The following is a 10,582-nucleotide window of genomic DNA, read 5'->3' as shown; positions in this document are numbered from 1 at the left end:
CTCGAAACTGTGTCAGTTCTTGTGGAACAGGCAATCACACGATAGAGTGTACAGATGTCATACCGTAAGTTGTGCACCTGCAATTGATGTTATTAACCAATGTCACCCCAATGCATTTCATTTTCAAAAACCCAGAGAAGAAAGAATGTGCTGTTGGATCGTAGTTGTATAAATGGGCTCAGAACTTAGAAAAGAACAAAGTGAATGATAACAGCTAAGGCAGAGTTCAGTGGAGTGACTGGTCGGGACAGTACTAACCGTGTGTACATAGGAGTGCTGGGTGAATGTGAACAGATGACAACCACCAGCAGAGTGTCCCAAGGTGAAGGCTCTTGATTTGGGAAAATTCTGCCTTATGGGAGTGGATTGCTAGTAAAATCATACAGCAATCACCTTCTCCTTTCAATAGGACGTGGACAACCAAGCAGCCCGTGGGAGCAGCCCTGGCTGTCGATGTCTGAGCCAGTGCTGTGCTAGTTTCAAATAAAGGGAAATTAAACAACTACATGGAGGCCTGGCTGGCAGTCATTAGAGTAATTGAGTGTTCTGACCATCTCTGTGTTTCAGGGGGCAATGGGAGCCATTAACAACTTACTTTTAGTTTCAGAAGCCAGAGATATTTTCATTACTAGTGTCCTCAGGCACAGACTTTTTAATTTAAAAAAAGAAAGTTCAGGATGGAAATAGCCCGTCACCACAGGAACACCTCTGTAGCAGAAACACACTGTAGTTTGCCCGTCAATCTTATCATCACGCCAGATTTATTCTGAGCGTCTGGAAGAGCAAGTAGGGCAGAGAGGTGATGGCAGGGCTGATGGAGGAGCTTCCCGAATCACTAATGCCTTGGAAAAGCTGAGGGCTTAATCCCAAGGTGGTGTTGAAATTTCCAGTTTCTTCCCTCTCTGGCTAATAAGGAAGTGTTCGTCCTGGAACTGAGATTTTCCCTACTTCTTCCAAAGCCATGATGCCCTACTTTTTGCATCTTTTAGACAGGTGTTCCAGCAGGTTCAGGTTGGTTACAAATTCTTTGCCCATCTCCCTAACAGGTGGATATTATTTCCCTTTCCCTGGAACCAACAGTCTGCTGCAGAAGTGCACGGGACAGGTCCAGGCCTAGCCTTTCAGAAGACTGCAACTTTTGCTTCCTCCCTCCTGCAACACCTTAGCTCAGGACACTCCCTCTTGGAAGCCAGCACCCAGGCTGGGAGGGGCCCAAGCCACTGGAGAGGCAGGCAGCCAGTATCAATTGGCAGCCCTGTGGGGGAAGCTATCTTGGGTGCCCCAGCCCAGTCACACCCTGGATGACATCACAGAGGGCAGACGGAGCCCAGTGAAGGCCAGTCCACACAAGAGAACCAGCCCAATGAACAAGAGAGAAGAAAATGTTGTTTTAAGCTGCTACATTGGTGTGGTTTGCTCTGCAGCAATAGGCAACTGATATTTGTAAAGGATGAGTTCAAAAGCAGCAAGATGTATCTTGCTCTCCAGTGCAGAGCAACAAAGCGCAGGACGAGACAGTGGCTGAGTGGGAACAGGACTGCTTAGCACTGGTGACAACACCCTCACCCTTCAGTGGCTTTTGACCTCAAAACTGGCCTTAGTTTTTTGACCTCTTTTTGATGCTCAACACAGAAAATTTTAAAAAGAAAAATTTCATTTTAATATAGTTTCACCCCAACATGTGTTTCACACAGACCTTATTTTTTAAACAGAGTTTATTGTATTTAATACATTATAAAATTTGAAAAACTGTAGGAAAGCAGCAGACTCAAACTGGTGCAACTCTAACAAGTAATAATTCTGGCCCCTTTGCAAAACTGATCAGTTTAAAAACAAAGTAACATTCACATCTGTGAGGCGGACAAAAAGTGTGACTTCTGTACAAACTACATTTAAAATTTCATGTCTAACGTCTTTTGAATGCAATGTGCTCATGAGTTTTTCTGAAGTCCTGCCTGGTCCCAGCCTAAAGAGAGACATGAAACCTCCATATGCAAAGATACTGAGTCAAGGTGTGTGTTAAAAAAAAAAAAAAAAAGGAAAAAAGAAAGACAAAGGAAAAAGAAACAATGATGGCTGTTGGCAATGGAAACCGCAAGGACGCGTCCTCACTGCTCATGGCTTGTTCACCGGTCAGAGGCCTCGGGAGGCCCAGGACACTTCACGGCCATCACAGCACCAACTGTAGCTACCACTTTTTTTTTTTTTTTTTTTTTCATTTCCTACCTTTTGACATATATATATATTTATATATTTTTTACACCTTGAAGATATCACTATTCCAATTGTTCCCATATGAATACAGGTGTGGTCTCTATCGGATATAAATGTGTCTTTTATTCAATTTTAGGTCCAGGACTTGGTTTGCTGTCCCAACTGCACATAAATGTCCCTTTTTGTGGTTTGCGTTACTGGGTGTGTATTTTTTTCCTTTTTGTGTAAGAAATATGTCCATTTAGTCCAGAGGCTCTTGCTTTATCCGGATGACAGAGGGGCCTCGGGGCGTCCGCCTCAGCTCCCGCCGCAGGACGTATTCACTGAACTGAGACGAGTCCACTCCTCCCCCACAGGAGCCCACGATTTCAAATCCTCTTTGCTGCAACCTCTCGAGGACCTGTGAAGGGCCAAGACAAGCATCCAGTTAGGGGTGAGACACGTCCTTTGGCCACGTAAACAGTCCAAGAACTGTCCTAAAGCTTAAAATCACATACAGCTCTGGCCAAGCTTCTCCAACCCCTAACTCGCTTGAAGTTTCTGCTTTCAAATGAAGACTGAATTAAAGGACAGGAAGGGAGGGAGCAAACATTTGTAACATCTAAAATGTGCCTCTACATGCTAGCTTTCCATGTGCCAAGTTCATTTAATCATTACAACCTCCTGGAATAATGGGTGGTGTTAGCCTGTTTCACAGATGAGAAAACTGAGGCCCACTATAAGTGATGGAGTTGGGTTTCCAGCTCAGACCTGTTTGGCCTAAAATCCTATGTTTTTTGCAATGTGTAACTACCTTCTCTGGAGGAAAAATGGCTTACATTTCAAAGCTCATTTGCCACTAAAATATATTCTATCCGGTGAAGGAAAGTCAGGGATATTATTTGAATTTACTCAGCCAGCGATTCACTCAATTCATTCACTCTTAACCCTGCCATTGTTTGAGTTTCCTGATACCGAGTTAATATATTTCAGCTTGGAAGAATGGTGTCATTGCAAAAGCAGAACAAACTGAAGACAGCTGCGGTTTACCTACATGTTTTCAAGTTTGTGGCATCTGAAATAGGTTTACCGCCTTGTGTGCATTCAGGGAGGCAAGAATAAATGTGATGGTGATATATTAGAACACGTATCCAAAATAAATTCTAAATGTCTCAATAACCATAAGCCACCTAAATCTTTCTTTGATGAATCAAATACCTAATGCCTAAAAAATCCCTGGTTTGTCACTGCATGTCTGACACTTGGAAATGCTGGAAACAGTTCCCACAACTCTTAGGCAAAAATACAGAAAACTGAACTAGAGCATTCTGTTTCTTTAGGAATCCAACAAATATTAGACTTGCAAATGTTCCCTGCCAGGATTCCGGATATAATTAAGTTGCTTCTATGCCACTCTCAAGGAGAGATGGCTCAATCATAACTTGAAAAAATGTATCTGGCTCAATTTTTTTTGAAAGAAGGGAAATGTTACCAAATAACTTTCAAAACGTAGTCAATGTAAAGTGAATCCTTACTGTTTTTTACAGTTATTATTCTTTTTTGGTCACCTAGCTTTGTATGGACTATGATCTGCTATCTTGCAAAAGAGCTAAGTAGATATGACTAGAAAACGAGAGTAAGCTTTCCGAAATTAAAACTTCAGTTGCTGGCAAATTAAAAGAAAGTCCTCATGAGAGAAAAAAGTGGATCTTCTACCCTGCACGTCTCTGTTCCTGGAGCTACATTCACGACACGTGCGCGCCAGTCTACGAAGCGCCGGACGGAGAAGACACACCTGAGCGTACTGTCGAGACGGGCTCTGGTGAACACTCGGGTGAAGAATGGCTCAGTCTAAGGAGACGTTCTCCAGTAGAGGCAGGAATGCTGTCTGTCAGCAAGAAAACCCCCAGTTTGCTGGAACAAACCACCTCAAAAAGGATTTTTTGCCATGATGAGGAGAGGAATTACAAAGGTAGAGGAAGCTTTGAACAATAAAGAGCTGAACTCTGATATCTTTTGTCTTTCAACGCTGTTACAGTTGCTAAATTGCTAAAAAATAGGAAGTCCCAAAGCTTCCTCCCCAGGGGGTTCAATATGCATGATATGATAATTTTTTAATATGATCCAATGTTACCTTGGATGTGGTCGAAACTTACTCCAACAGAATGCAAATAACTTATGCTTTTTGGACATTACTTTTTAACCATCAACTTAAAAGTTCCTCAAAGTTGGCAATCTAATTTTGAGAATATTTGAGCATATCCTCTTTTGAGAATATTAAAATCACCCCATGGGGTCTTGGGTCTCAAGTGCCTTGTCTCAAAGCCTCTGAAGGCTGAGAGGACACTGCCTAGTTCTCGGTCAGTGGCGCAGGAAGCCAGAGGGGGTCATGATAAAGTCCTACGATGACATGAATGCAGGTGAAAATCTCCACACGTGCTCAGACTTCAATGATGGGGAAACTTCTCAGGCACATGATTTTAGGACAGTTATTCAATGGACTGAGGAGTGGACTGGAGGTTTTGTGTGGGAGAGATGGAGCCCTAGAGAAGTGACCCTGGCTCTGGCCCTCCCTCTGTGGAGAGGAGAGGAGAGCACAGGGGGTGTGTGAGAGGGGCGGGGCTGTCAGGAAGGCCCCACTGTGCTCCTGAACACTGCCCAGGGTGTGTGGGGTGCACCTCCAGACCTGGATAACCTGGCAGCCTGTGAGTGTGTGACCTCCTCTAGCATGCCCAGGGCCCAGTCCTGCCAACAGTTCCTGCTGTTCTGCTTTCAAACATCTGTTCATCCATGTAAACAATTATAAACAGTTGTGGAATACTTGTCAAGAAGCAGAAAGATAGAGTGGGTGCTTCTAGGCCTGGTGTGCAAAGGTTGCCGGTTTGATCCCTTGTGGGGGCACATACAGGAATCAACCAATGAATACATAGATGGGTGGAACACCAAGTCAATGTTTCTCTTTCTCTCTCTCCCCCTTTCTCTCTAAAAATCAATAAAAAACAAAAGTATATATATTATTTTAAAAAATGACCACAAAAAACTTTAGTCATCTTTGGCTTCTGTCTTAAAACCTGCAGCCATCATCAGAAAACCTCATTAGGTCCTGGCTGGTGTGGCTCAGTGGATTGAGCGCCAGCCTGTGAAACAAGAGGTCACTGGTCCAATTCCCAGTCAGGGTACATGCCTAGGTTGCACGCCAGGTCCCCAGTAGGGGGCGCATGAGAGGCAACCACACATTGATGTTTCTCTCCCTCTTTTTCTCCCTCCCTCCCCCTCTCTAAAAATGAATAAATAAAATATTAAAAAAAAAATAAAAGAAAGCCTCATTAGCTCTACATTCAGGATATTCAAAATTGGACATTTCTCCCATCCAAGTACTAACAAGACCCAACTCTGCTTAGCATCTGAGATCAGATGAGACAGGGAGTGTTCAGGGTGGTATGGTGGTAGACAGAATAGACACCTCTCGGCTCTTGCTTGGCCCATAGTTTTCTAACTGGTCTCCTTTCTTCCATTGTCTTCCACCTGCTGCTGGAGTATTCATTTTCAAATACGAGTTGCATCATGTCACTCTTTTGCTCAAAATCCTCAGATAGCTTTACATTTACTCACACCAGCAAACGAACCCAAAGAAAACAAAACCAAAAATCCCAGAGTGCTCTGGCCACCCACTGGCCCAGTGTCTTAGCACTCCCCTTCCCACCTTTCCTCTCTTCACGTCACACTAGCTTTCCTGACACTCCTCAGTATCCCAAACATACTCCTGCCCTAGGGTCTTCAGAACTTGCTGGCAACTGCTAGAATAAGCAATCCCAGATATCCTCTTCTCACTACCTGGACAAATTCGTGTTGGTTACTGTTTGCACCACACCCTCAACTCCATCCACATAATGTAAGTCCCATGGCAATGGAGCTGTTGCCTCTCTTTTGTCTTTTTTATCCCCAGTGTCCAAACCAGCACCTAGCACATAATGGATGTTCAATAAATATCTGTGGAATGATTGGATGAATGCTGTAGAGGGCTGAACAGGTTTAGTAACCCAGGAGAAGTGTCACCACGAGAGTTTCTCAGCTCTTTGGAAGACAGGCACCACGTGAAGGCAAGGGGAGGTAAGCAACAGCATTAGGAGTGACATTCGATGCCACAGTGTATGACATCACAGTGTACCTGGACTGAGTTGAGGTGACAGTAGCCATTCAGTGGAAACCTAATGACGTGCGTTGAGTCGTGATTCCAGCCTGCGTTGACAGAGTTACACATCACGTCACCAATCTCTGGAAACACTTCTTCTATCAAGGATTTGTCACCGCTGAGTGTGATCCTTTCTCCGAGGTCTGGGGCGACACGCACCACTAGGCACTCACAGGGCCTTGAAAAGCGACCGGTTTCTCTGTCCTGCTTCCATCTTTCCATCTCCAACAACATGGGCTGAAGCTGGAAATATTTTGCCTCTTCGTATAACAAAGTGTAGTCCTGAAAACAAACAAACAAACACTTCACAGTGCGAAATACAAACATAAAGTACCCAAAACGTCCACGTATGAGATGTGAACTTTTCACCTCTGTTATTTCAATAATTACACCTAGGTGTGAATTTTTCACTTATAACACATTTGTACGGACTCAATTTGCATTCACTCACTCACTCAATTCATTCGTTCAGTGATTAGAAAAGGAGTGAAGAGTATAAAGGACAGACCAGGTGGGCCCTAAGTGCTTCACGTGAATGAAGCCCTATAATCCCCATAACTGCCCAGGGACTTGGGAATTGTTAGTATTCTCATTTTGCAGATGAGAAAACTGCAATTGGAAAGATTCACTCAAGACTCTTCTCTTTTTGTAGAGAAATGCCTCTGAGAATTTAAGGTCTGACTGTGTTGGTGGGAATCCACGTGATACCCTTTCGGGTGAAACACCAGCATCAGCTGAGTGAAGGAGACACAGCTGTGCACCTTCCTCCAGAAGCCTGAGCTCATCAACCGGAAGCCTGTGCTCCCCGCCGCCTGCAGTGGCAGCACCAGGACTTTCTGCAGAGGAGCAGGGAGCAGCGTGAGGGTAGAAGTGGAGCTGGAGAAGTGGCGGGTGGGCGCCTGGAGGCCACGCTGCTTTCACCTAGATTCAGGGGCTGATCTGTGAGGTGTGGGGCAGGCGGATGGAAATGTGGGGGCTGGCGCGCTGCCCTTGGCCACTGAGTCATGCTGCTGTCAGAGAGTGAGAGAGGCGAACACACTGGGCCTTGACCCCTGCAGGACAGAGGTGCAGAAAAGGAAACAAGTCCATTTCTGAAAGCACCATCACCCTGTCTCTAGGCTTCCTTTTCGCTTGCCTTTAAAAATATATTTGAGTTAAAACAGAAATCTAGCAAACAGGTATCAAAACACACACACAAGCCACAGAAGGGGAGAACAAAGCGGGATGAGGGGGAGGCAGCAACTTAGGAACAATGTTATCAGGCAGGTCAATATTATGTCTAAACGTAGCTATGGCCACAATCATCTCCGGGTGTGAGGTAAGTGGATGCTTGTCCGGACACGTCGACTGAGAACATTGTAATCAACTGACATAGGCATTTCTGCCTTGTCCTGGGGCGGGAGCTGGCAGGGGTGCCTGGTGCCTGCGGGAGGGCGGGTGCTGGATGCCGGGCCTGAGTGCTGGTGGAGGCCTCTGCCTTCCGCATGGGTGGGGCACGGGGGCAGGATGACCACAGGAGAACTGGTTTCATTGGGCATTCCGCTCTTTCTGCTTGTACATCAAGCAGCAGCAAAAAATGGCGTGGAGGGATGAGAAACACCAGTGGGCCTCTAGCTGGCTCATCCACTTTCTATCATGAGAAACTTGGGCTGGGGGAAGAAGCTATCATTGGCACTCATGGTGGAATGGCTGCTGCTTTGTCTTTCCCTGCAACCCCATTCCATACAGGCCCCTACTTCCCCTACAGGAGAGCAGCCCATCACTCTGATCGTCTTCATTTCACGTCCTGCTCCCTGCTTAGCCTCCTGACCCATAGGAGACACTGTTTGATTTGAGGCCTTGAGCACTGAGCTGAGGTGTGGCCACTGTTAAAATGGAGTAGAACTGGGGGCAGGAATGGGGAGACCGCAGGGTCCTCCTGGTCGACTTACGACCTGCCCCCCCCCCTCCCCGCCCAGCCATGGTGACCTTGCTGTCTTTGAAGTACAGCTATGAGATGCTGACCTCAGTGTTTTACTTACTAATCAAGATGATGGCTCTGGCGGAGATTTAAAAACAGCACTGAGAATTACACAAGTAACAGAAGTGAGAACCCCTATTGCCGCCTTGTATTTTCCTATGAGACTAATTACAAATTTTAGCACAAGACCTGGACTGCAGGGAAAATGTGCCTTGTCTTTCTAGAGTCATCAAGTCCTCAAACCATAAAGGTGCTTAGATCAGTTTTCTGGGCCAGTCCTGGCCCTGTGGAGGGGCCCTTTCTAATACCTCTGAGTAGTGACCACTCAGCCTCTGACTGAGCACTTCCAGTGATGGGAAGTTCACTACCTAACAAGGTGCTGCATTTACTCTGCAGCTCTGATTGGTGTAATGTTTTTGTTAAATGACCTGAATTTCCCTGTAACTCCAACTTATTCTAATTCTTTCCTCTGGCATTTCAGTGATCTTAATCTTTCTCTGACATGTTAACCCTTGAAACATTTGAAGACAACTGTTATGTCTTAACATTATTCAGGGTGGAAATACACAATCTTTTCAGCTCCTTTTAATTTGTTATGACATAAAAGTTCTTCTACACTAGGTATGTATTTGACATTGTCAACATCCTTTTTAAAACTCAGACCGGAACTGATGTGATCACGTTTTAGATGTGATCTAATGAGAGCATCGCACAACCTTTGCTGGCCGGACACTCCAACCACTGTCAAGGCAGCCTGTATTAGCTCACTATGGCTGCTGTAACAATGACCACAAATGTACTGGCTTAAAACAACACATGCTTATTATCTTATAGTTCTAGAAGCCAGAAGTCAGGAATGGGTCATTAAAGCTGTGTTTCTCCTGGAAGCTCTGGGGAAGAATCCATTCCCTTGCCCTTCCCAGCTTCCAGAAGCTTCCTGCACTCTTTGGCTTGTCCTGCATCACTCCTACCTCTGTGTCTGTTGTCACATCTCTTGCTCTGACCCTCCTGCCTCCTTCTTTCACTCAATGTCCTGTCAGGACATTGGGTCAACCTGGATCCCTATCTCAAGATCCTTAATTTTATCATATCTGCAAATTCCCTTTTGCCACGTAAGGTATGTATTCACAGCTCCCACAGATGAGGACATGGACATCTTTGGAGGCCAGGAGTCTACCCACCACACAGCATAAGACTGCATCAGCTTTCTTGGCAGTCCCATTACTCTCTTCGCATTTTGCTTACAGTGAAATCCTATACCTTTTTCACAAGAGCTGGTATTAGGCTAAGTCTTCCTCATTCAGCATTTATAAAAAAATTTAAACCTCGATTATTTATCCCTTTATTTTTTTTAAAGTGATTTTTCACTTACAGTCGATGTACAATATTATCTCTCTTTAAATTGTACAACATAGGTTCTGAATCTGTTCCAATGTATTGAGAAAAACGTGGACTCTCTCATGCTACGTTCCAGGTCTCCCTGGGTCCCCCTCGAACTGGGGGTTCTGTTTCTGTATGTGAATCATTTCTTAAAGTCCTGAGAGGACAGGGCTACATACAGGGCTTTGTTCAGGCTGATGGTCAGGTACTAAATCAAGACTCTGGATTTTGGCTGTTCAAGCAGTTACAAAACCTGTAATTCTAAGATCATCCAGCCCATAATTGTGGCCTTTGCTGGATGTCTTGTTGAAATATCATGTGTTTGGGTGGGACTCCCAAGGAAAGATGGGAGGTATAGGAGGGCCTGGGTCTCCATACTGCCCAGTACATTCAAGGTGCATCTAGTCAGGACATTGGGTCAACCTGGATCCCTATCTCAAGATCCTTAATTTGATCATATCTGATACTCTGTGAGTCTGTCCGTGGCAATGCCCTTATCTACCAGTTTTTCTAGCATAACCCAAAGGCAATGATGTTAACAGGACTTGGGGCTACAAGTCCCCCCGTGCTGACTCTGAATCTTCACCGTCACCTTTCCCCTCTGAGCTCACAAGCCACATGTGTAATAATCCACTCTGACGTCTGGCTGTGGACTGACAAGAGTGCCTCCCTCTGTAAGGCTGTTCACATGCATTGTGATCTGCTTTTGGAAAATTACAGAAGCACTGGCCCATACAAGACTTGGCCCTGCTCAGTGATGTCTCAAGGATCCTGCTAGTGGTCATTAAAGTGAAGGTTTAAAAGGGCTCCCCCAAGGTCACCCTGCACTTAGGATGCAATCTCATGGGCCTACCCTG

The 10,582-nt window shown here is 45.2% G+C and overlaps 1 protein-coding gene across 3 annotated transcripts in view; it reads right to left on the bottom strand.

Annotated features, from left to right (window-relative positions):
- Positions 1–1,697: 1,697 nt before the first annotated feature.
- KCTD1 (potassium channel tetramerization domain containing 1) overlaps positions 1,698–10,582 on the bottom strand; it is a 180,728-nt gene continuing 171,843 nt past the window's right edge. For all 3 annotated transcript variants that reach the window (XM_028523755.2, XM_028523756.2, XM_028523754.2), the window contains exons 4-5: positions 6,362–6,667; positions 1,698–2,614 (exon numbers count right to left, since the gene is read on the bottom strand). In XM_028523755.2, coding sequence (XP_028379556.1) covers positions 2,456–2,614; positions 6,362–6,667 — 465 coding nt within the window. In that variant the 3' untranslated portion in view covers positions 1,698–2,455. The remainder of the gene's footprint in view (positions 2,615–6,361; positions 6,668–10,582) is intronic.

This window comes from Phyllostomus discolor, chromosome 9 (genome assembly GCF_004126475.2).
Source record: "Phyllostomus discolor isolate MPI-MPIP mPhyDis1 chromosome 9, mPhyDis1.pri.v3, whole genome shotgun sequence".
NCBI lineage: Eukaryota > Metazoa > Chordata > Mammalia > Chiroptera > Phyllostomidae > Phyllostomus > Phyllostomus discolor.
This window is presented reverse-complemented; position numbering and strand designations above follow the sequence as displayed.